The sequence below is a fragment of the Lampris incognitus genome, chromosome 17 (assembly GCF_029633865.1).
Source record: "Lampris incognitus isolate fLamInc1 chromosome 17, fLamInc1.hap2, whole genome shotgun sequence".
NCBI classification, from domain to species: domain Eukaryota; kingdom Metazoa; phylum Chordata; class Actinopteri; order Lampriformes; family Lampridae; genus Lampris; species Lampris incognitus.
Genome location: NC_079227.1, coordinates 12697676 through 12724058, shown reverse-complemented (window position 1 = coordinate 12724058; position 26383 = coordinate 12697676). Strand labels below are relative to the sequence as shown.

Below are 26383 nucleotides of genomic sequence, written 5' to 3'. Positions count from 1 at the left end.
TACACATCCTCACGCACAAACTCTTTCTCACACACACACAAATAAACGCTTCCTCAAATACACATCCTTACACACAAACTCTTTCTCACACACACACACAAATACATAAACGCTTCCTCAAATACACATCCTCACACACACACATACACACACACAAATACATAAACTCTTCCTCAAATACACATCCTCACACACACACATACACACAAATACATAAACTGTTCCTCAAATACACATCCGCACACACAAACTCTTTCTCACACACACACGCGCACACACGTTTTCTTTTTGCCAATTTTATTTGTTTCTCAAATACAGGAGTTAATGTACAGAAGAACAAAGAATTGTCAAGAACTATACAATATTTACACACATTCTTTTTTTTCTTTTTTTTGGAAAATTAGATTGTTTCCAAAATAAGTCATAGTATGTCACAAACATCAAAATGATAAAAATGAAATGACTATTTCCTCTTTAAATATTACGTATTTATACTGGCTTCCTTTGGGGAAGCCGATAGTTATTTACTTCTCTCTTTGCACCTGCATGATCGGATGACTGAACTGAACCACTACGATGTTAAAAGTTTCAAATATACTTTTCCATTCTCTTCTTTTTTTTTCTTTTTTTTTCTTTATCTTTTTTACAGCCATACTGTTGTTGAGTCAATATCTGTGTCTCCTCTGTTGCTCTTTTGTATAGAAGGGAAGACATCTCGGATATGTTATGATTAGTATATTTAACCTGCGGGAGAAAAAAATGTTATCTAAAATGTCAGGGCAGCATCCCAGCGCACGTGAGAGTTTGTTAAAAACGTCCCTGTATAAATAATAAAAAGATGTCTATATATTATTGTCACAGAGCTGGGTGTTGCCGCTCCTGGCGTAGCACACGATGAGCGGGAGCTTCCGTTTTCCATCGCACTCCGTCCGTGGGGCCGCTCTACGTTTTCCGCCTCGCTCGGCTCGCACGTTTAAAAAGCACTCTCGCCACCCTCCCGCTCTCCAAAAAGCTGACCGCTTAATGTTAAAGTTCTTCTCAAAAAATAATTTATGTAAAAACTAATCGGTACTAAGTTTGTTTTTTTTTCTTCTTCTTTTTTTTCCCTTTAAAACTATCGTCTCCCTGACACAGAGGCCAGTGACTCCGCCTCCGCTTGGCGTGGATCCTGGCTCCTCTCTTGACCTTTTACCTCTGCAAAACCCCCACCCATTTCGCGGCTGGCCGGTTAGCCATCGACCTCGGCCGTCTGCGAGTGACCCCCGGTGCCCCCGGCAGCTTTTTGTCATCCTCTCAGAATGAGACGATTCCTTTATCAGTCTTTCAGGGGGGGGGGAAAGGGCAGAAGAAAATTAAAGAGGGATCAGTGTCCGAGGTCACATCAATGGGCGCCTTGTTATCCTCCAAAAAACTCCTCCTCAGCTCTCAAGAGGCACGAGGGAGGTTTTGGTGGGGTGCAGGGGGCTGTACAGCAGGGCCCACAACTTCCTGCTTGTTCTTAAGCATTTCTGTCATTCACGTCGCCCCTCCCCTCCCCTGTCCTGTCCTCTCTCAGGCCTTGGCGCTGAGCGTCAGCAGGTCGATGAAGGAAGCGAAGAGAGCATCCAGCCAGCTCTGGTTGGCCATGCACTGCTGCACCACCTCCTCCTGACCCGGGTCCTCAGTGGCCTGCTCCACTGTGTTGGTCTAGAGAACAGGAGGGAGGGAGGAGAGAGAGAGAGAGAGAGAGAGAGAGACACACACACACACACACACACACACACACACACACACACAACGATAGCATGAGTTGAGAATCTTGCAGGATCAGGTTCAGCTCAGGTGTCATCTCTGGTGTCCTTGGACACCAAAACTTTGAAACGCTGTCGTTTGGTTATAATAAACTTTTCTAAATAAACACTAAGAATCACAATGTGCTTTAAATGAAAGCTGCAATTCTATTCAACTCATCATTACATAACTTTTCTCCTTAATTTTAATCTTTCTTTGATTTTTTTTTTTAAATTGTCAAAGACAACAGGAAACAGTCCAGGGGCCATTTCCATGGCGATTTCAAATGTCTCCCCCCCCCCCTTTTTCTCCCCAGATATATCCGGCAAATTACCCCACTCTTCCGAGCGGTCTTGGTCGCTGCTCCACCCCCTCTGCCGATCCAGGGAGGGCTGCAGACTACCACATACCTCCTCCAATACATGTGGAGCCGCCAGCCGCTTCTTTTCACCTGACAGTGAGGAGTTTCGCCAGGGGGACGTAGCGCATGGGAGGATCACGCTATTCCCCCCAGTTCCCCCTCCCCCCTAAACAGGCCCCCCCGACCGACCAGAGGAGGCGCTAGTGCAGTGACCAGGACACATACCCACATCCGGCTTCCCACCCGCAGACATGGCCAATTGTGTCTGTAGGGACGCCCGACCAAGCCGGAGGTAACACGGGGATTCGAAACAACGATCCCTGTGTTGGTAGGCAGTGGAATAGACCGCTACGCCACCCGGACGCCCCCGATTTCATATGTTTTGTCACCCCGAGCTAGATGGTGACAGTTGCTGATCCTGAGGAGACTTCCATATCAAACCATCCTTGTAGTCAAAAAGAAAATTCTACCTAAATGCACCATCAACAGGCAGCTAACAGAAACACCTCAGGACACAGAACACATCACCACACAGCTTAAAAAGGCAAAAATAGACAAAACACCAATAACCGTAAGATAAAGGGTCTTAAATGTTAAAATAAACCCCCACGCCAACTGGCATGTCCATTGATCTTTCTGATGTAATCAAAAGGTGCTTTTGTGTAGTATTTCGGTTTTCATGAGGAATGACAACTAGTAAATAACAAATAGCAGGTATTTCTGAGTGACACGGATTCAAACAAAGTAAACGACTACCCCCTGATTTCTGCATTCAAAATCACAGGAACTGGGCCGACCGTTGTTTAACACCCCGCCTTACACAGACGTTATTGTGTTTTTCACCTGCACAGTTTCAACACCGTTATACAGTAAGGCTGAGCAACAATTTAGGTGGTTCTGATCACGTCATCAGGTCATGCTTACCCCAACCCTTACGGTATTATCGGTCTCATCAGTCGGTGTGTAAACAGCTGTACTTGGTAGACGGGAGGGCCTACTTACCTCTTTCTTACACTGAAGGAAAGTGTGGTATTTATAGTGGTGCAGAGAGTGGTAGAGACTGTAGATCCGGTATGACTCTGCAGACAGTTTGAGGTCCTGAAAGAGGAGGGATCAAATTAAAGATCCCACCAGTTAACAGTCAAAGTTGCAATCAGCACCAATCACACACCTCTGCGTACACAGGTGAGTCCGCATGAGCACAAAATGGACAGAAAGACAGACACGTATATCTTCCATTGCTAGGGAGTAGGGAGAAAGGCCTGAATGGAAACCAAGTATCACTATACACACACACTACATGTGTTTTGCATGCTAAGTCATTAGCTTGCTAACACTAGCTGCACTCCAGCAGTGTGATGTCAGCGAATCACCACTTGCTTCACAAGCTCTGGATGAATTTCTCTCACTACTCTATCCATCCATCCATCCATCCATTAGCCAAACCGCTTACCCTGCTGTCAGAGTAGTAGTCATTGGGCGGCAGGCAGGAAGACACCCTGGACAGGCCACCAGGCCAGCACAGGGCTGACACACACACACACACACACACACACACACACACACACACACGCATTCACACCTAGGGACAATTTTAATATGGCCGATTCCCCTGACCTACATCTCTTTGGACTGTGGGAGGAAACCGGAGCACCCGGAGGAAACCCACACAGACACGGGGAGAACATGCAAACTCCACACAGAGGACGACCCGGGATGACCCTGGGGCGTGAACCCAGGACCTTTTTGCTATGAGGTGACTGCACTAACCACTGTACCACCATGCTGCCCTACTACACTACTCTATCCCTTCTGACTAATTAGTTTTCAGCTCAAAACACACACACACACACCTACCTGCGGTTTTGGCAGGGTCTTCTTGACTCTATTGAGGGTCTTACGGTTGTAAGCCTCCCCGCTGAGCCGCACCCTGACCATTCCAGAGTCCAGAGGCTCCACGATGATCTGAGGGTAGGCGTGAAGAGTCTCCTGCCACGGGAGGGAGGAAGAAGCAGGGCAGGATGTTAGAAATACACACAGAATAAAGCACTACATACACCAAGGACCAGCTGTCTGTGACCAGGGTGCTTGCAGGCTTGATGCCATCTTTGTGCCTGGGGTTGCCAAGCAGCACCGATTGAAACAAAGTGAAGGACTCAGAAGGAAACTAAGTCAACTTTTATGCAGATTACCTGGTGCTGAGAGCTCATGCCAACCCTCTTTAACAGCTTCCTCTTCTGTTCACTGAGAATACTGTCAATCTTCCTCATCGGGGGGAGGTACAGCTCATCTGAGGACCAATCAAAGTGAGGCGACTGTCATTAGCCACTGTTCTAACGACGGCAAGCCATCGCCTGAGGGGGGCAAATCGAACCGTTGCCATAGTTACTGTCAAATCTGTTGCACCTTGTTTGTCTGGTTTTTCCAAGAGCACACAAAAGGATGTCACGGAGACGCAGTTGGAGGAGAACGTGCCTGAAAATTCTCATCAAACAGTCGGTCTTGTTTGTCTAAGTTGAGCTGACAAGCGCAGCCTTGGGATTAGGATTTACCAGCAGTGTTTTCTACTGTCGCCGACTTGTTGCGCCCAACCGTGTGCTAAGCATCTAAAAAAAAAAGAACGCTTGCTGAAGACGCTCTGGACGGGCCCGCTGCCCGGAAGACAGCTGGCTCGTCAGCACACCAGTCACGCGCGGCGAGCTGCAGTAAAACCCTCTCCCATTCTAACAGCCAGGGGAAAATCTCCGTGGGACGCGGGAGGCAGCTCAACCCCCCCCGGACCCCCCCCCCCCCCAGAAAGATATGTACTCTCTCACTCGGCGATCTACGTCTGAGTTCTCATTGTCTCTTCACCACGTGTGGCGAGAGCTGCTGAGAGAGAAAGGCTCCCAAAACAGGCTGAGGAGACCAGAGAGAAGTTGTGTGTGTTTGTGTGTGTGAGGCATTTTATATCTACATGAGTGCATCTGAGAGTGTGTTTATGTGCATTTATCTCTTCACTTCAACCTGTGCAAGTATGTTTGTTTGTGTGTGTGTCTGAATACATCTGTGTTTAACTGTTTTCTGTATCTGTCAGTCTGTATAAATGTCTGTGTGTTTGAATGCAAGTGTGCATCTGTGTGGCTCTGTGAGAGTATTTACATGTGACTGTGGCTCTTAAGTATTTCTGTCTCAATGTGTGCATCAGTGTGTGTATGTATTTCTGTATATTTGTGTATGTTTTTTTAATATATATATATATATATTTTTTTTTTTTTGGGTGTTTTCACATTGAACTCTCTGAATAGTTCCAGTTGCCATTTCAATTGATCCAACTGGTATTACGTTAGCAAATACCAAGTCTGCCTTTTGGCTAAAATCCAAAACCAAAAAGAGGAATTTCAGACATGACAGCAATGCGCTGTGGGTTTGGTTATGTCGATATCAAAATACATACTAGCTACATAGGAGGGAGTATCTGGCAGAAAGATAAGAGTGCTGTGTGTGTATTTTGCTTCCCTCACCATCTGTGTCCTCCAGAGCTTGGATCATGTCGGGGTCGAGGGCGGTACTGACCAGCATTTCCACGTAGCTCCTAAACATCTCCCTCATGGCCCGGTTGTTCACGCCTCCCTTCACAGGCACTGGGTGGAGGACAGAGACAGGGAGACACAGAGAGAGAGAGACACACACACAGGGAGACAGAGAGAAACAAAGAGAGAGAGAGGGGGGGGAGGGAGGGAGGGAGGGAGACAGAGAGAGACAGGGAGAGACTGTGTTTTAGTACCATCTTCATACCTCAGCACATCTGATACTTGTGAGTCCTGGCTGATTGGACTTTGAGTGAAACCACATCAAAGCCAGATTGTATCCACGTGCAACATAGTATACTAAATGTGTATACTAAATATGTATATTGTATAATATTGTATACTGTACTGTATTTCACACCAATGTTGATTAAAACCACCCAATCAGTTCCACATACTGTCATTATACCCTCTGTACATACTGGCTCTTCAGCGGTGAAGTACTAAACATGTCAGTAAAGAGTAGAAATCCTAAGCAAGTATTTTTTTTTCTTCTTTTTGTTTAACACAGTTGTTGCTTTTTGGATTCTGTGCAGAAAGATATCAGTTCTTACCAATATTCTTACTTGCCAATTTGGATATTTTTAGGTAACACTCAAGCAATTTCTTTCCATGTGCAGAACACTATGTTCATTTTCATTTTTGGTCCTGTGTGTTCAGCGTATAACCAAGACCAATACTCGGCTTAAAATTGAAAAAAAAAACTGAAAGAGAAAGACGTGACCACCCAAATACCGCACAGAGGAGAGACTAGTTAATGACAAAATGCAAGAACAACGCATCTCCAACCCACACCCATATCGAAGGAGCAAGGAGCTCAGATGGTCACCTACTTATGAATATGGAAAAAACAAGATGGTCAGGATATCTGCTGGATGAGGGAAAAAAGCTGATTGAGCAGCTTTGTCTGTTTTAAAGAGATTAGTTATGCGTATTTTTCCAGGGAAGGAGACATCGACTTAAAATGTGCCAAGTGGAGGTTTAAATGCAGGGTGAAAACCGCATCCTGACACGTAAGGCGTTTTCACACTGGCCAAAAAACCCGCTAACATCTGCCTTTGCTCAATGTAACATTCACCACCACAGGCCGATGTTAGCGGGTCTTTTGGCCAGTGTGAAAATGCCAATATTGATGCCTGAGAGTAGCACCACATTTGGCATCTTAACCACAGCAACACACAACGGCCAACATGTGAATGCTTTCATACCAAGTGATTTACACTTGTGAGAAGATTATTCTAGGCTCGTGCTGGGCAATATGAGAAAAATATAAACACCATAATCATAGGGAATTTTACACAATATTGATATATATCACAGCATTTGTTTACAAACACAAAATTACCATGCTTAAGAGTCCAACTGAGGTTCATCACATTGAACTGTTTGGTAATGCAAAGTACAATATCGAACCAAAAATAGTTTTCAAATAATACTCCCCTCAAATATTTCAGATCTCATTTTGTGCGAACTTTAAGTTAACAGATTCTGGTTATCATTCATTTAGACGAGAAAACTGTGTAGCAGGTTCTGAAAATCTCCAAATTTCATCAGTATACAGTACAACTTCATGATCACAGGAAGTTGAATCAGTTCATCTGGACACAACGTTTATTGAGAGAAACCTTTCATCACTCATCTAAGTGACCTCTTCAGTCTCAGCTGACTGCAGGTGTCCCCACCCTTATAAACAATGCAGTGGCGTAACGACCGAAACCAACGATCAGTTTCATATGCAAATTGCCATGACCATTATTAACTAGAGTTACACTGGCCATGTGTACAGAGGATTTGGGAATGGTTGCAATCACAGCATTGTAAGATGGTGACAGATGTACTCTTAGCCCCCCTTCAGGGATGGTCGCTCCCTCTTCAGATAGATGGCCTCTTTGACCAGCGTTCCTCCCTATCAAGGATGTGCACATCCTCATCCTTGAAAGGGTGGCCACACATCCATCCACAGGCCAGCCGGACTCCGCCAAGGTTGTCCCTTGTCTCTGATTCTGTTTGTGATATTCATGGACAGGATCTCAAGGCGCAGCCAAGGTGAGGATTGTGTCCGTTTTGGGAACATCAGAATTGCATCTCTGCTCTTCACAGATGGTGTGGTTTTGTTTGCTTCATCAGAACATGACCTCCAGCGCACACTGGGGCACTTTGCAGCTGAGTGTGAAATGGCCAGGTGAAAGTCAGCACCTCCAAGTCCGAGGCCATGGTTCTCTACCAGAAAATGGTGGATTGCTCCCTCCGGGTGGGGGATGAGTTGTTGCCTCAAGTGAAGGAGTTCAAGTATCTCGGGGTCTTGTTCACGAATGAGGGTAGGATGGAGTGGGAGATTGACAGGTGGACTGGTGCAGCATCAGCAGTAATGCGGACGTTGTACTGGACCATTGTGGTGAAGAGGGAGCTGAGCCGGAAGACAAAGCTCTCAATTTACCAGTCAATCTTCATTCCAACCTTCACCTATGGTCATGAGCTTTGGGTAGTGACTGAAAGGGTGAGATTGCAGATACGAGCCGCTGAAATGAGTTTCCTCCGTAGGGTGTCTGGGCTCAGCCTTAGAGATAGGGTGAGGAGCTCGAGCATCCAGAGGGAGCTCGGAGTAGAGCCTCTGCTCCTTCACGTCAAAAAGAGCCAGTTGAGGTGGTTCGGGCATCTGATTAGGATGGCTCCTTGGCGCCTTCCTTTGGAGGTTTCCCGGGCACGTCCAACTGGGAGGAGACCCCGTGGTAGACCCAGAACTTGCTGGAGGTACTACATGTCCAATCTGGCCTGGGAATGCCTTGGAATCCCCCAGGAGGAGCTGGAGGGCATTGCTGGGGAAAGGGACGTCTGGAGTGCCCTACTTAGCTTGCTGCCACCGCGACTCGACCCCGGAGAAGCGGTTGATGATGAGATATGAGAAAGACCAATCGTTGTTTTCGGTCATTATGTCACTGTATTGTTTATATAAGGGTGGGGATACCTGCAGTCAGTTGAGACTAAAGAGGTCGCTTAGATGAGTGATGAAATGTTTCTCTCTCAATAAACGTTGTGTCCAGATGAACTGATTCAACTTTCTTGCCTTTCTTACCTGGATTATTGAACATGCATACAGACAATTTAAAAAGATGATATCGAATTATTGTCCAGTCATGCTCTCAGCTGCTTATATTAACCATTAGGAATTGAACCGTCAACCATGGAAGTATTGGTGCCTTGTTATATAATACGGTTGTCTGTTTCCTGCAAACACCTTTACCTATTGTACCCCACTCTCCATTATGTCTGTCTCCTCTCCCCACCTCCTCTGTGTGCTGACAGCCTAGAGGAGGCTCCAACAGAATTTACTGACGGGTGAAAAATGCTGACAGGTACAGCCTGTTACAGCAGCCTGATGGTAATATACCAATAAACCTGTGAGATGACTTTTGGATTTGATAGAAAGAAAACAAAACAGCGTTAAAATGGCTTCTGATGAGGAAAAAAAAGAAAAGAAAACACCGATCGCAAGAATACAAAATGGCATCCTTACCCTCGTCCTCACTGGCTGCCTCTTCTGAGGAGTCGGAGTCGGACGACGAAGGCACCTCTTTCAGCCACTTCTTCCTCTTCTTTGGCGGAGGCTCTGCCTTCACCTTGGTTGGCTTGGACTTGGGGGTACGGTCTGGCTTCACCTTTTCCTTCCTCTCCACTGCTTTCCTCTCCTCCTTCCCCTTCCCTCGCTCTGCCTTCTCCTGCTGGGGATGCACCCTCTTTTCCCTCTCCTTCTCTCTCTCCCTCTCCTTCTCTCTCTCCTTCTCCTTCTCTCGCTCCTTGGCTTTAGCCATGGCGGCCGCTGCCTCCTTCTTCTCCCGCTGTTCCTTGCTCCTCGTTCTCTCCCTCTGCTCGCGCTGGACTGGCGGTGCCACCCGCTCCTCTTTCTCGGATGCTCGAGGTGGCGGGGGTGGGGGAGGCTGGGTGACCGGCTGGGAAGCCATTCGGGGGAGCGTCTGGCGTCTGTGGCAGAAGGAGGTACAGTTTGGTATTAACGAATAATACACACATCAGAGTCTTGACGCATGCTCAATAATCCAGGTAAGAAACTCAAAGAAGGTTGAATCAGTTCATCTGGATACAACACAATACTACACACGGCCATCGAAACTCTAGTTAATGGTCACACCCATATTTGATAGGAAACCGGTCATTGGTTTCGGTCGTTATGCACCTGTCGCCATCTTACAATGCTGTGATTGCAACAATACCCAATCTTCTGTGAATGGATCAATGGCCACACCCACATTAGCATATGAAACTGGTCGTTGGTTTCGGTTGTGAGGCACTGTACTGTACTGTTTATAAGGGTTTGGGATACCTGCAGTCAGTTCAGACTGAAGGTGTCACTTTGATGAGTGATGAAATGTATCTGTCAATAAACGTTTTATCCAGATGGGACTGATTCAACCTTCTTTGAGGATGTGGATGCCACAAAATTCTAATATTGACTCATCTAACATAAGGGAGTGCTCAACAAATGCTTGCAGCAAAGACCTGAGAGCAGGTGCAGTTCTTCGCCAGGGTCTCCTGGAGCAAACACGGACATAGTCCTTCTTGTTGACATTCTCCAGGAACTTGACATAGAGCCGCTGGTACCGCTTCTTGGCGTCTCCAAAGTAGCCGAGATACTGAGACAGAGAGAGATGGGGGCGGGGGGATTAATTATTCAGTCATAAATCAAATTTCAACAGGCTGAGCATCGAATGCCTGCGATGACGCTGGTAAATGTGCATCCATCTCTATCCATCCTTCTGTTTGTCTATCTATCCATCTACCCATCTAGTCATCTAGATATTTCTCTGTCAATGACATCCGCTTATGAAGAACTCCAGACTGAATTATCTGCTCTTTGATAACAAGTGACTCCTCCTCTGATACGATTACTGTATATATACGAGCTTACTATTCTGTTGTCTAAAGCACTCTAAATCTTGTCTAATGGCCTTTCAATGGCATCTGAAAGCTGGTAACAACGTGGTACCGAAAACCGTTCTGTTTCGTAAGCAATGACAGAATCCCCCGTGGTCTCAGATGTTGACTTGTGACACATTCCCCCCCGAGAGAAGATCCGGGGATTTGAAAAGAATGTCAGATCTGTTGTCAAGGTAACCTGATGAGATCCAGCCAACATTCTGTCATATGTGTGGTAACAGATGCTTCATGCTGAGGGTCACTCACATTGCTGGTGGCACAGAACTGTCTCTGTCCATCTTTGATCTCAGGGCTGAACTTCTGCAGTAGAGCTTTCTGCACCCTCCAGATGGGCGGGGGCTCACGGCCAGTCTGCAGCGCCAGCTGTGCAAGTAAACAAAAACAAATAAACAAACAGACACACACATATATAATATATACACACACATACAGAGTTGGCTAATTAAGGAAACTTAGTAGTAAATTGGCGAGTGGCTTTACCAAATAGAAAAAGGTTTTAACAAATTTACAGAAGGGAAAAGTCGGGTTGCTAACCGTCACGTGCACGCACACACACGCACACACACACCAAACCCATGATCATGATCAGACACACATACATATAGTCTTAGACATACAGCACAAAATCAGACATACACAGACACAACCAGATACACACACAATCACAGACATGTAGAGACAAACAGGCATGCAGAAACACGTACATATACACCCAGCCCCCCCCCGAGCAGGATGAGTGGATGTGTGGATCCAGTGGCCCTTTTCACTCCTGAGAGCAGAGTATGAGAATTACAGCTGGGTGAATAATACCGTGGGTTTTGACCATGTGGGGATGGTGGCGAGGGACTCACGGCAGTGGCTGGTGTGTGTGGGTGGGTGTGAGTAAGAGAGAGTGTGTGGTGGTTTGTGAGGTGGAGGTTGTATGTTAGGTTTTTAGGTATGTAGATAGTTTGTTTTGTTTTATGAAGTGATCTGTTCATTAAGGAACATCAAAAGTCTCTCTCTCTCACACACACATGCATGCACGCGCACACACACACACACACACACACACACACACACACACACCTTTAGCGTCCGAATGTCTTCAACCCGCACCACAAACTCATCCCTCTCGCGGAAGATCCCCTCCCCCCCGCTCTCGCTCTCATCCTCCTCGCTCTCCCCCACGATGGCCGCGTCCTCCTGCTTCTGAGCCAGGTGGAGGGAGGTGATTTTCGGGGGTGGCGGTTCCTCAGGGGAGGCAGGGGGCTCTGGGGAGCACTGGGGAGACTCGCTGGGAGCCGGGGCTGGCGGCGAGGACGGCGGGTGTGGCTGGGGAGGAGGTGTGGTGGAGGCTGGAGGGAGCAAGGCAGCAGCAGGAGGAGGTGCGGGAGAGGGGGCGGATGGGGGGAGTGGACTCGGACAGGACTGAGGGTTTTCCTCCTGCAGCTCCTCCTGCGGGGGGAGCGGAGACGGGAGCGAGAGGGGGGGCAGGGGGGAGTGTGAGGGGGTGGAGGAGGAAGCAGGGGAGGGCGGGGCGAGAGGAGGCTCGGGGGTCCCAGGCTCTGGGGTAGGTTCAGGAAGGGAAGCTGGCGAATGAAGGAGAGGTCAGTTTGGACAACTTGTAACATTAAAAACAAAGAAAATACATCTTATTCATTCTATTCAGTGTTACAAAGATGGAAATAAAATAAATCATGTCAGCCTGATGCAAATGAGGGTCACTGGAATAAACTGAACCAGAAAGCACGCAAACAGGGGCAGTGGTCTTGTGGCGTTGTAAGGCGTGGATAACGCCCACCTTATAGGGCTGGGCAATATTGATAAAATCAAATATCACAACACTTAAGACTAAATACCTCAATATCGATAATGTGAGGATATTTTGGGAATGACTATTGGTGCTTTCATACGATATTAATACACAAGAAAATGTTGCGATATAAGGTGGATAAGATGACCTAACGGGTAGAGACATTCATTGTTCATTTCACTCAGCTAAAACAGTCAAACAATTTCAGAAAATTGAATGGCTTTGCTGTAATGCAGCCTTTCAGACCAGGGAATGACGGCGTTTAAGATTTGCCACCATATTATCAGAACCACGACGCCACATGACATCTAGTTTCATATCCGTATTATTGATATATTGCCTATTGATAAATTTACCTTCTAACTGAGGAGCAACTAGTGTCTCCAACTGTGTTTCCCTGTCCTCCATCCTGTCGCTCTCCTCTCCTGCTCCGTCCATGCACCTTTGGCCCTCCTCTTCTTCCTCCTCCTCCTCTTCTTCTTGCTCTTCGTTCTCCTCTGTCTCGCAATCTTCTCGCTGGAGCACGGCTGGTTCCCTGGATGGAGGCTGGGTGTGGGGGGTGTGCAGGGCTGGCTGGGGACTAAGCGTTGGGGGCTGCAAGGTGGGGGTGAGAGGGGCCTGGGTTGGGGCAGGAGGAGGCTGGGGCTGTGAGGGCGGGGGAGGTGGGGGAGGCTGGAGTGTGGAGGCCAACTGGGGGGTGTCGTACAGGGCGGAGATGGCAGAGGAGATGCTCTTCTGGAGGTCCTGGTTCTTCCCCACCGAGTCCTCCTCGTCAGAGGAGAACGAGGGCAAAGTCTCCAGGTTTCTCTTCAGCTCATCCTCCAGCCGCTTGGGGCTAGGGCAGCCGCCCAAGGCCAGGCCCCCATTCCCTTCAGCCTCACCGAACGGAGGGGGAGGCGGTGGGGGAGGAGGGGCTGGGGAGAGCGGACGGAGACTACCGGGTTTTCCTGGGGAGGTCTCCCCATTGCCTGGCTCCATCTCCAGGCCTGGAGGTCTCTTCCCTGTCTTGAGGAAGTCCAGGAAGGAAGCCATGAAGCCAGCCTTGGACTCAGAGTCCTTTTCGTCCCCCTGAGAAAAACCAAGCATAGAAACAACACACATGTTATCAAGTTTAAATCAAACTTCTCTAAAACCAATCTGTGTGTTTGAATAACCCGCCCAGAAACATTCGCCAAATCAAAAAAATGAATGGTCAATTTCTGGTTGGTCAATCGACAGAAATGACGCGCTCTTCTGATGGGGGAAAACAAGTCACTTCATGGCATCCATGAGCCCAGCCCTAACCTCAACGTCCTGGGTTCAAATCAGACTCAGGACCTGTCTCTCACGTTGCTCCCTCTCTCTCTCCACATGCTCCTTCCTGTCACTCCTCACTGTCCTGATTAGATGAGAAAAATATGAACTGCAATAGAAATGATCTTGAAGAGCACTTCCTGACTGTGCAACATGACCGACACCCTATCACATATTGTCTCGCAGTTTCGACTGAACGGCAAATTTGGATAGCATTCTTTCGCTACAGAAAAAACAAACTCTTGGCCAAAGTGTAAAATGACTTTTTCAGAGTTTTGAATGATGACTCAGACTCAGTACAGACTAATGAAGTCTGTGTCCTCTTTAAGACATTCTTAAAGCTAAGTTTTTATTGGATGGGATTTGCTAAAGCCTGTTATTACACAGTTCTTGTCCGTATTAATTTATTCTCGTTTTACTATTTTATCTCTTTTTTTATATCTGCGAAGTACTCGTAAAAGTGGTGCGGAAAACTGTTCTAAGAATGAATAAAACTTCTTCATCTTATATTGAACGCAAGACATTGCCTACACTTTAATCTCAACTAAGTTATGATGACCTGATGTCTGGAGGGACCAAGCACCGGTAAAACTTAAATTAGTTACTCCATGCAGTAGACGCTTGTCCCTCAAGGCTTACCCTTCCTTCAAGCTCCTCCTCATCAAACCCCTCGCTCATCATCTGGCCCTTCTGCCGGTTCTTCTCCTGGCTCCGGCTGCTGTCGCTGCTGCAGGGGGGCCCCGGGCTCAGACCGAGGGATGGCGCCGAACCCACCGAACCGTCAGACAGGGCGGGATCCGTCCCAGACAGAGAATCCGTCCTTAACAGGGAGTCCGAGGATGACAAGGTACCAATTGGCAATTTGATCTGTAACCAAATATAAAGCAAGAAAACGAACAGGCGAGTTTAAAGATGCATCCGGAAAACATGAGTGTCCCTGTTGATCATTTCTATCACTAGCACATAATTCATAGTATTCTAAATCAAGAACACTTTTTCATCTGCTCACTTTAATGGTTACTGTGCGGCAGGACTCTTATGGGAAACATGATGTGGTACATAACATTTTACACTATCACCGTAGCACTCACATGTGAAAGAAGGCGGTTTGGAAAAGCAGTAAAGTTTTTGTAGCTAACAAGTAGAAACAACCTCGCAGAAGACCTTTCCAACAGATACTACAACATTATTCTGGTTCAACCACATTTTTCTCAGTGATGGGGGAAGTACTGATGTAACAGCATTGATTCTGATCTCTGGGATTTAGAAATCAAACACCACTTACGTTACTACGTCATAGGTGTCAATAAGTTCAACAAAAACAGCAGCAAAAATCAACTTTCAAAGAGAAACCAACATAATAAACACAGACCATTACCGATAAGCTATTCCCTTGTGTTACTTATATAAATAGCAAATGCTAACGATATGACTAGGCTGATGTGGGCTCATAGAAACAGTCTATTCAGTTAGAGAAGTGCCGTTTGGTAACAATACTGATATGTTTTTTTTTTTTAATCAGAGTAAAGCTTGATCGATACAGTTACAAAGGAAAAAATTATTTTTGGGTGGATTACTCATGGTCATCTCTACAAGGTTGCACATATTTTTAAGTAAACTAACTCCACTATCGAATCAATTTCCAAGTTAAATAACTTGACTAGTGAAGTCTACCCTCAGGCTGTTATAAAAAAAGATCCTTTCAATCAAACTATTGCTTCAATGCACAGTGCTTCCCCTAGATTTATTTTTATTTTTTTCAGGCAGAGCGATAGGCTCCCCAAGCTACAAGCGTCATCCTGCAGGCGCTGCAGCAAATCACTTGTTTAATCAATTTTTTTTCTCCATTTCTCTTGGCAAGGTTGTCGGTTACTTTAGCGGAGTGGTCCACCCCACCAAAACAATGGTAGGGGAAACACTGGTGCACTCCCTATCTGTGACTAGAGTTGTGCGGCTGTGAGCAAGTGCTAACGCCTTGTGGCCATACTGACCTTCAGAGGTGGTATTGGCTCGTGATGCTGCTGTTGTTGGGGCTGATGGTGGAGCTGCTGCTGCTGGAGGTGATGTAGCTCCTGCTCCTTCCCGCTCATTTCCATCAACATGTCCTCTCTCCTCCCTCCTCTACCCCGCCCTCCACGGCCCCGCCCCCTTCCCCGTCCATCCACACTGAACATAGCCCCGCCCTGTGGTGCCCCACCCATCTCCCCCATCATCCCCCGGGGCGTGTAGGCCTCCGGCAGTGGTCGGATGCGGGGCCTACCACGGGGTCGTGGAGGACCTTCCCGTTTGGGTTTGGTGGGCTTGCGACCCCTCTTCTTGGGGCCATCCTGAGGCAGCAGGGACGGCGGCCCAAGGGAGGAGTATCCTGGGGAATGATAGAAGTCAAGGTCTCCCATCAAGGGGCTCAGGGACCCGCCCCCACCTCCACCTTTCCTGCAGCTGGACACCAGGTCAGGGAGGAGGTCAGGAAGACGCCGGCTGTTGAGGCGGATGTCAGCGGGCTGGTCTGCTTTGTCTTCATCGTCTTCAAATTCGTACTCCTGGGCATAGCTCTTCTTGGGCAGTGTGTTGGGATCCCGACGCTCCTTCAGGAGGTGGAAGGAGCTTGATTTGAGGAGCTTCTTTGGACGTGAGGAGCAAAAGATGGGAGACTGAAGGCCTCCAGAACCTGTGCCAGTCCCAGTATTCCCAGTCCCAGATGACAGTTTACCTCCGGAACTGTTGGGGCCAGTGCTGTTGGAGCCCATCCCTATTCCCTGGGACTGGATCAAACCCAGTTGCTCAGTGTTGACAGTAGAGGGGAGCTCATGGGTCTTTAGGGAGTCAAGGTCAAGGGTCATGGTGTTGTTAGCGGACTCCTCCAAGCCATGGCAGTACTGGGCGTAACCCTGATCTCCTCCATGGTGGCCCATCATGTCGTAGCCACCCCCGGCACCTCCCCCTCCTCCACCCCCACTCTGCCCGGCCTTCAAGGAATCTAGTCCTTCCTGGGCACTACCCTGGTTCTCGTTCATCTCCTCCTGGCCCGGTCCAGTGTCTCCTCCACAGCTGGACTTGTAGTCATCTGCACAGAACATGTCCTCCATCCCTGGGAAGAAGGAGCGGTCCTCATCCTGCAGGAGTGAGTCTGGGAAGCAGATGGATGTCAGCGGCACAAAGCGGTTGCTCTGCTGGTTTTGACCAGCTTTCTCAACAGGGCTAACTGTGTCGAACTGGTGCTGCTCCGAGCGCTGCTGCTCAAGCTGACTCTGTTGGGGGGTGAGTTGGGTAGACAGGGATGGCTGGGTGTCAGACTGAGGCTGGGAGTGGGTTGAGGTCGGGGGTGGCGGGATGTGGTGTGGGTGCTGTTGAGGCTGTGAGTGGGGTTGGCCATGAGCGTGGTGGGAGTGGGTTTGTTGGTGGTGAGAGTTGGAGTGCTGCTGCTGCTGTTGCTGCGGTTGTGGTTGCTGCTGCTGTGGGTGGTGCTGGGACAGATGATGCATGTGCGAGGGCGTAGACAAGCCCATGTCAGGCTCAGACAGGAAGGAGTGGAGGTCGGAGGTGGAGTGCTGCTGGTGGTGGGCAGGGTGCCTCTCCTGCTGTCTGTGGCGCTCAGTGCCAGCTCCACCTCCTCCTCCACTAGCTCCTCCTCCTCGTCTATCCTCCTCTGAGCCTGAGGTCTGAGAGAGCGAGCGCTCCAGCATGTCCAGGGAAGACACAACAGAGCTCTGCTTGGCCTGGCTCTGGTCGTGCTGGGTTGGGGGCGGACCATGGCTGTAGTGAGCTGCCACTACCTCTAGAGCCTGGGACTGGAGTTGGAGCTGAAGCTGGGTGGCCTGAGACGTTGGCTGAGTCTGATGTTTGCCTGAGCCCATCCTGCCTCCAGCACCCTCCATCACCGACTGTGGTTGGCCAATAGAGTGCTGCTGTGACTGCGGATGGGAGTCCATCTTGTGGTGCTGTTGATGCTGTTGTTGTTGATGTTGCTGTTGTTGGTGGGAATCCATTTTGTGGTGCTGCTGATGAGAACGATGGGAGTCCATTTTGTGGTGTTGTGGTTGATGCTGTTGTTGATGAGAATCTATCTTGTGGTGGGGTTGATGGGCCTCCATTTTGCCACGGGTGGTGTGGGACAGAACTGACTGGAGCAGGTGCGGCGGCTGCCGGGACTGGTCAGTAGGGGAATCCATGAGTGATGCAGCAGTTTGTGACTGGGAATGCTGCTGCTGCTGCTGGACTTCTGGAGTCTTTCGAGGATACGCGATATCGGCACGCTCTGGGGGCTTCTTCTGGAGCTCCATCTGGCTGTGGGATGGCAGCTGGGTGTGGGAGGAAACATGCTGCCCGTGGGAGGAGTGCTGGGGAGCAAGAGAGTGCTGGGAGTAAGGGTCGCCCCGTCCGTAGTGTACTACTGAGCCAAGGTTGTCATGGTGATGGAGGTGGGCATGGGGCACTTGTTCACCACCACTTCTTCCGCCGCTGCTCCTGGTACCTGTGACTGTTCTGTCATTTCTCTGTGGCTGTTGTTGGTGATGGTGTTGTTGTTGCTGATGTTGATGCTGTTGCTTCTTCAGTGACATCTCTAGTTGGTTGTCCAAGCCTGAAATTGTCCCCCCAGATCCTGCACTGGCAACTCCAGAGCTGGTGGTGGCACTGTGTGTGCGGATGACACTTTGGAGGTGGTACCTCTCCTCAGAGCTCTTGCCCAGGTCATAGGGCAACCCCTTGCCAGCGTCAGTGGTTGAGGGCACTGGTTGGGGCTGCGGTTGTTGAGATGCCTGCTGCTGTTGTTGTTGCTGCTGTTGAGAGTGGTGATGGGTAGCCTGAGGGGCTGGACTTGCCTGGGCTTGCAGCAGGTGCTGGATTAGGAAGTCCTCATCATCATCCACTTCCTCCTGGGACCTTTGGGAGCCCACCCCAAGCATGGAGGTGTCAGATTTAGCTTTGGAGGAGGTTGGGTGGTAGGACTGGGGCTGGGAACTGGGGCCTCGAGTATCGGGGTAGCCCTGTGGGGAGGCCAGGAAGGTGGGTGAGAGGACTGAAGACATGTACTTGTTGGAGCCAGAACCTCCAGGAGACTGGGTGGGACAGGCAGGCACTGGGGAGTGTAACCCTGGGCGGATGATAGCAGAGTTTCCAGATGGGGAGGGGCTGGAGTCTGGGATATGATAAGATCCTCCTCCACTGCCTCCCCCACCTCTCTCATTGGCCATGCTGCTACCTGCTCCACCTCCTGATCCAGAGTTCCCTCCTCCTGTGTTACTGCTGTTACCTCCACCAGAAGCTCCACTGCTTGATGACCCACCTGACCTTAAAAGGGCAGGGGAGTGGCCTGGTGCTCCATAGCCTAGTGACGGGCTTCCGGCTCCACCAAGGGAAGAGGGAAGCGAGCCATAGGCAGAGTCAGTCCCATAAACATCTGTGGAGTATGACTGACTTCGCCCTGCCAGACCACCATAGCCTTTTCCCCCAGTGCCTGAGCTGAGGTCCTGTGCTTGAGGGGAGCTAAAGCCCCCATAGGACTGAGGAAGGTGGGTCGTGGGGGGCTGACTGGGGGAAAAGGATTGGGTCTGCTGCTGCTGAGGTGGGGTTTGACCAGTGAGGGCACTGGTGGGCGTCTTCACTGAGGGTACAGGGGAACCGTACCCAGAGAGGCAGGATTTAGGGAGAGCCTGAGGGGCAGAGGTGGAGGAAGTAGGAGGAGGCTGCTGCTGCTGAGGAGCTGGAGGAGGTGCAGACTGAGGGGGAGGCTGCTGTCTGGAGGGGGCTGCACTGGAAGTAGAGGTGGGGATTGAGTTGGAGGGATGGGCCCCTGAGGTGGCAGAGGAAGAGGAGGAGGAAGAGGAGGTGGAGGAGGCTGAGGGAGGAGTGTGAGGAGTTCTAGAGGAGGAGGCAGAGCTGGCAGAGGAGTAGCCGCTGCTGGAGCTGCTCTTGGTCCCTTTGCCAGCAGAGGAAGAGGAAGAGGAAGATGAAGAAGAGGAGTAAGGGGGCTGGATGATTGGCCGGTACTGCTCGGGACGGGAGGTGGGCTTGTGGTCAGAGGAGGGGCTGTGTTCACCCAGGGGGCTGCAAGAGAGGCCAGCATGCCTGTGGTGGGTTGCTATCTGCTGGTACCCTGCCCCTCCACAGCTGAGGTAGTGCTGGAGGGAGTGGGTAGCAGAAGAGGCAAGCTGGGATTGGGCCGGCGTGGGCCGCTGATAGTGCTTGATGACGCTGTCCTGTCGTGACACAGTGCGCTCCTGCCCTGAGCTGGACTGGGACTGGGGTTGAGGCTGGGGCTGGGCTGAGGAAAAAACTGAGGCATTATAGAGCTGGGAGGACTGGTCCTGGAGCTGGGATGACAGCAGGTTGAACTGGTGAGACTGGAGGTGTCTAGCAGAGGACGCCTGGGCAGAGGTGGCGCCAGTTGGGTCCTGGCCACCCCGATAGGCAGCGCTGGCGGCTCCCTGTGAAGACAGTAGCCTGTCAAAGCCCAGGCTGGACTGGGAGGGAGCCTTGATGTGAAGGAGGGGGTCGTGAGGGGAGAGCAGGCCATTTGAGGTGGGACTGAAAGTGGGTGTGTCCTGGAGGGAGAGGGAGGCGGCCGGAAAAGAGCGGCTGGAGAAGGAGGCCGGGTGCTGATAGGCTGAGAGGGCTGAGGAGGAGGGGAAAGAGCCGGAGCCTGGCAGGGCGCCGGAGATGAAAAGCTCCGCCGGAGCAGGAGTGTGCATCGCTGTTGGGAAAAGACAAATGGCAAAATTACCCAGTATCCATCACTTTATCCAAGACTAACACAACCACAGTGCATTCATTTATTAATAAGCTATGGTCCATCATAATTTCACTAAGTAAGTAAGAGATATTGTAACAAATGTTCTTTTTTGCCAAACCACAGCAGTGGAATGACAATGCAGCCAAACAGGGCGGGCTGTGTAAATGTCATATTGACTGAGAGGCCTGTTTAAATGTCAACACACTCTCCCACCTGTCTGCCAGGACGGCGTGCGGAACTGCGACAGGAGGGATGAGGCTGAGGGGGGAGGTTGGGGACCCCGGGACTCAAGGGCTGAGATCAGGTTCATGACAGAGGCATCGGGGCCAGAAGGGCTGGCATGGTGCAGGCCCGTGTCGAACAGCCCAGACAGACCTGACAGAACAAAAAATAGAACCATTAAAAACTAATTAAAAAGGATCCAAATTATAAAACATCTGCACGAATACAAAGCAGGTTATTTGATAGTTATGGAGGAAACCTTATCATGAATTAATTTCAAATCAAAATCTCTGCACAGAAAGAAAAGTTTGTGTAGAAAAATAATATTTTCCCATTTAAACCTGCCCTAAAAAAAGGATACTGACCAGATTATAGCCATGTTTAGCAACGTAATCACTTGAACGGACAAATGCAATTCATGCTCTCACTGCACATTTGTCCAATTTAGGGTAAGTAATGCGGAGGACTTTCAAGAAGAGCCAAAAATAATGTAATATAACAAAATATGTCATGTGGTTAACAAAACTGGCCTGTAGACAATTTACTTTTGCAAGAATTAATAATTCTTAAAACACTTAAATGGTAACGACTACAGCTTTACAGCGACACTCGAGTATTTACATACAAACTAGTACTTAAGTCCTTTTGGTCATTTTTATCGCTGGCTGACTTAAGATGATAGACACTCAACAAATTTCCAAATATGAAATGCTTTTGTAATTATTCATTTTAATGGGTACTCCTCCACAGGACTTTCTCTAAAAAACGATAAGGCACATAACTTTTTACATCTTCGCCATAGTTGCCAAACAGGCAGTGAGTTTGAAGAAGTGAAGTTGTTTTGGCTAATCAGCAGATATGGCAGAACAAGCTCATAGAAGGCGTTTACCAACAGATGCTAAACAGCTAAAATTAAGGTCCCGCTATCTTTTGTTTTGTTAAACAATGAAGATGAAGGAGCTGAAACAACAGCACTGGTGACTGTTTGGAGCGGTCAAACACCACTATTGTAATCAGTATAGGTGTTAACAAGTTTAACAAAACTACAATCTTTATGATTGTAGCTTTAAAACAAAAATTAGTTCGGTAAAACAGCAGAACCATGGGCAGTGTATTCTGCACGTCAGTTTCATTCTGATTACATGCTTCAGACATGTAAACATAGCCATTAGATGACTTGCCTACATGTATCCTGTTCATTTGGAATACTCATTCATATGAATTTTTTTTTCAAAATTATGAAATATACTCCATGTAAGAGCAATGTATTTGTCAACTACACAGTAATTGTCACAAATCAAGAAGGGATGGTGAACGAAAACATCATTCTAACATCATCAGATCAAGTCATCACAGACCTGCACATTTTTCAATGACTGATTCAGTGGGGCCAACACAGCCAGATACAATAATTCACATCCTGGGCCCCCATACAGTGGTGACACGAAAGGTGAATGACATTTATCTTACCCAAACTCCTTCCAGCTGCTCCCCAGGCCCCGCCCTGGCCGGAGCTCCCTGGGTGGTGATTGGTGGCATAGCTCTGCAGAGGGTGTGGGGTGGCGTAGGCTTGCCTGTGTAGGAGCTCAGACTCCGGGTGGGATGATCTGGAGCTCCCATACACAAGACTGAGGTGAGGGGTAGAGGGATTATGGAGTGTCATTAATCAGTTCATTTCAAAGTACATTTTCATACCCCCTTCCTTCAAAGGGTGACCCCTGAAAAAAAAACACTTCCTGAGCCCACTTGGCCCACTTTGTAAAATGCACTTTCAAAATTAATTAGTGCATTGCACCATCATTAAAAGTTCACACAGGCTTCCCCGTTGTGAACCTCCAAAATCCACATCCATCTGTGTCATTGCCATCAGGGACGTAAGACTGACAGAGACGTACCCAACCCTGGGTAGACGTGCCCAACCCTGGGTAGACGTACCCAACCCTGGGTAGATGTACCCAACCCTGGGTAGATGTACCCAACCCTGGGTAGATGTACCCAACCCTGGGTAGATGTACCCAACCCTGGGTAGACGTGCCCTCCTCGTACCCAATGACTGTAACAAGTGGTACGTACACAGGATAAAAGTGAGTCTTTGATATTAGGTTCAAAACACGGCAATATCTCCCTTTACCCGAGATAATATCTATTAAACGAACAAACAGGATTATGAATTGGACGATTTACACTGAATTCCAAAACTGGTTACCTCACGCTAACGTAACCACCGCTTAGCAAACTGACCACTGTGATCAGAGGGGACATGACCGCCCAATACGCTGTTTATTATCACGAAGCAAACCCAAAAAAAGAGAAAAATGGTGCACCGTCCTCTCCACCACTAAACCATTAGCCGTATCTTAAAGTTGATACGGAACCCGTCATACGGCCGCGTTTGGCAGACGACACGGCACAGCGTATTTGGTTAGCTGCACCACATGCTAGCTCGTAGGCTAGCGAGTGTAGCATCGGCCGGCAGCCCAGCAGCGCTCAGCAGCCGGATATGTGAAGGCTGGGCCTCGCTGCAAAGGGCCGGCAATGTTTGGTGGGAAGAGCCGCGCATGAATTACGCGCAGTTGTTAGCCAACCGGGGGGGGGGGGGGGAGAAACAGCCCCCTTTTCGCACGGCACAACAGGCTCTCTTTATAGCAATACGACTGGGGAGACATTGATTGTGCTGCGCTGGCTAACAGCTGGCCGAGGCTATGGTGCATGCAAACTAGTAGATGCCATCAACGGTGTTCAGCCGAATATCGGTGGCTCGCGGCGGCGGCTAAGGGCGGGGGGGGGGCAATCTCGGGCCACTTTATCTCCGACACGAGCAGATTCATTCATGGCAGTTTTGTTTGCCCGCAGAGGCCTGCGCTGCCTCGCAGGCACCACGGCGCTAGCTCGCTAGCCGCGCTGAACGACCGAGTAGGAGAAGCTGTTGTGCACACCGGTAATTGTCATCACCGGTTATTGCGTTTTATTGACGCCGCCGTCGAGCCGCTCTTGGGGTCGTTTCACGTTGGGGCGACAAATGCGAACGCGTCGCAATTTGCTCATGTGGCCCGAGGTGTAAAACCACGAAGCCCGGAGTGCCACAGATAATCTGCAGCACGCCTGGGAAAATGCAATCCAAATCTCTTATTCGCTGCAGACGGGGGTGGGGGTGTGTGTGTGGGGGGGGGGGGGTTCTCCCGCAGGACAAAAATTTGGAGTCTGACACAATTTAGCTCTCTGGTTAATTTCAGTGTCTGACGTTAATGAGTCCCAGCGTGGATTGCTGCTTCTGCAGTCTCAGCAGAATCCAAATCAATCACACCCAAATGAATCAATGAGTTTATTAGGGGTGTGTGTGATGGACAGCAAAAGCAGAACAATAATTCCCATAGATGACCAGACATATGCCCACCCCCACCCCCTTCCTTCAGTCTACCTAATAAACCTATATGGTCCCGTCAGTCAATCACATTCAATGCATTTCCTTTTTTACCTTTCCACACCCCGCCCACCCCCACGACATGCACGCCGCTTGATCGCTGTTTATAATTATTACAATGCAACTATAAGGATGACAATGCAACACACCTAATGGCAGCTGACAGAAATGGTGGCGATGTGTTTACACGGGGCACACTGTTTTCCTGCAAAGTGTCACTGATGCAAACACATTGTCTTTTCCCCCCCTCCCGAGCGCACGCATACCTTGCTTTGGCCGACCTCTCGTAACTCCATCCAGCTCCTGCGCCCAAATCGCCGAATCCTGTTCCCGGGTAATTTCTATCCATTTACGTGGTGTGTTTGACGAGGACGAGAGCGACGGGGAGTCGCAATCGCGGCGGACTGTTGGAGGAGAGAAGAAAAAAAAGAAGGCAAAAACCCGTCTTCCCCGTTCTCGACGTGAGGCTATTTTCCCGTTTTCATAAGCAAGTCCCCAGGAGTGGAAAACAGCATATTGAAAAGAGAAATGGAGGGGAGGAGAAAGCTGGATGAAAAAAAGAGGGGGGTCTGGAGGGGGGGGTATATACTTAAGCCACCTCCGAAATCACTCTTTCTCCTTTCCTTACACGTCCCCCGTCTATCATTTCCACGAATGCAGATTTGTAGCGAAACCGTGCACGGTCATGGTGTAGACGCGGAGGGTTTCGCCGGCGATGGATGAAACGCCGATAAACATTAGATCGAATGCGTCCCTTTCCTCACCCCCCCCCCGTCTCTCCTCCCCTTTCCTTTAAGGGCTAGTTTTGCAACCGCGCTTAGCACCGCGGTCGGAAAGATCGCAATCGATAGTCCACGTTGCTTTAAAGCATTTCCCCTACGCACGAGCGAAAAGACCTGCACAAAATCGTGATTTTTGTTGCACGCGAATCGCTCCCGCCGCCCCCCCCGAGTCGTCGCGTGCTAGCGGATGCTAGCTCGCCGTATCGACGCATCAAAATAAAACGGGGCTATTTTCTCCCTTCACCCAAAAAACACGGATCGCTGTCTCTCTCTTCTCTCTCTCTTCTCTCTCTTCTCTCTGCGTATTTCCGCCGTTTCTCGTCTCCCTCTCGTCGGCGCACGACGACGGCGTGTTCACCAACGACCCGCCGGCGTGGCCCGCGGTGAAACCGAGCGGAGAAGAGCGAAGAAAGCAGGCCGCGTTTTTATATTTTTAGTCATTTTCCTTGTGCGGACGCCATTTTTGAAGGCGGCTGACTCGCTTCCCGTCCTCCCCTCGCTCGCTCGCGCCCCGCTCGCGCTCCGCTCCGGCACACACGCACTCCGCTTTGACCTCCGCTCACACCGGCCGCCGGCGGGCGTTTTTTTTTCTTTCTTTATTTACGCACCAAAAACAAAAAAAAAACCCTCAACTTTAATTTCAGTTTTACGAAACAGAATAAACCGTACACTTATTAAAATACCTTGTTTATTTGATTGATTTGACGTGTATGGTAAACCCAAGACCTTCTAGGTAGGCCAATTGCGGAGGCTTAATGGGGGGGAGGGAGGGTCTTCATTTGAAATCGTTCGTATCAAAATCTTTATGTATATGTAACCTATAGCCTAACATAGTTCAGACTTGCCCCCGTTCCCATTAACGCAACGTTACATTTCGTTGATAGATACGCAAAACTGGAATTTCAATATTCAAATAAATACCTGTTTTAAAAAGCAGGTAGATGCACCGACGCGTTTATTATTGAAAAACCCTGTGTTTTATTATGTAGCCCGCCAGGCCCCAGTACACTTGAACTGCACACCAGCAGATGGCACAGTCCGTTTGATAGCCATGACAGTGGCAGAATCAGACAGAAATGTCTGGTTCTGCTGTGGAGCCGCGCCAACAGTGCTGGGAACGAAAACACTGACATCTTTAATATGGAGTGTCCTGTTATCGAATAATCACAGCAGCCCATTTCTAATTTACCCGCGCTCTTGGGACGCCCTGAGGTTTCGTTTTGCTTCGGGTGTCACGGGGGCCGGGCGAGTTCCTGTTCCGGAATGTGAACGTGACTCCTGTGCGTGATGCAAGGAGACAGTACACCGCGTCATGTATGTACATGTATTATGCACGAAACCTTTACTTTATGTAGGCTATGTGGGCGGTTGTTGCCCCCTAGTGGTGAAATCAGTGTACAACTGAAAAGATGACAGTACATGTATGTGTACTGTGTGTATAAATTTGCATGTTGTTCCATTTTTTTCGGCAACAAAAAAACAAGTCATTA

General features: G+C 49.1%; 1 protein-coding gene across 1 annotated transcript; it reads right to left on the bottom strand.

Moving 5' to 3' along the window:
• Positions 1-290: 290 nt before the first annotated feature.
• On the bottom strand, positions 291-24842 carry LOC130127372 (proline-rich protein 12-like). The gene is made up of 15 exons (XM_056296998.1): positions 24378-24842; positions 22161-22318; positions 20682-20843; positions 15730-20429; positions 14378-14605; positions 12802-13513; positions 11719-12221; positions 10897-11013; positions 10213-10346; positions 9215-9678; positions 5635-5754; positions 4324-4421; positions 3989-4120; positions 3134-3229; positions 291-1686 (listed from the first exon to the last, which is right to left on the bottom strand). Exons 1-15 carry the CDS (start codon positions 24458-24460, stop codon positions 1552-1554), a joined length of 7842 nt encoding a protein of 2613 aa, XP_056152973.1. The 5' UTR covers positions 24461-24842; the 3' UTR covers positions 291-1551.
• Between the last annotated feature and the right edge of the window lie 1541 nt (positions 24843-26383).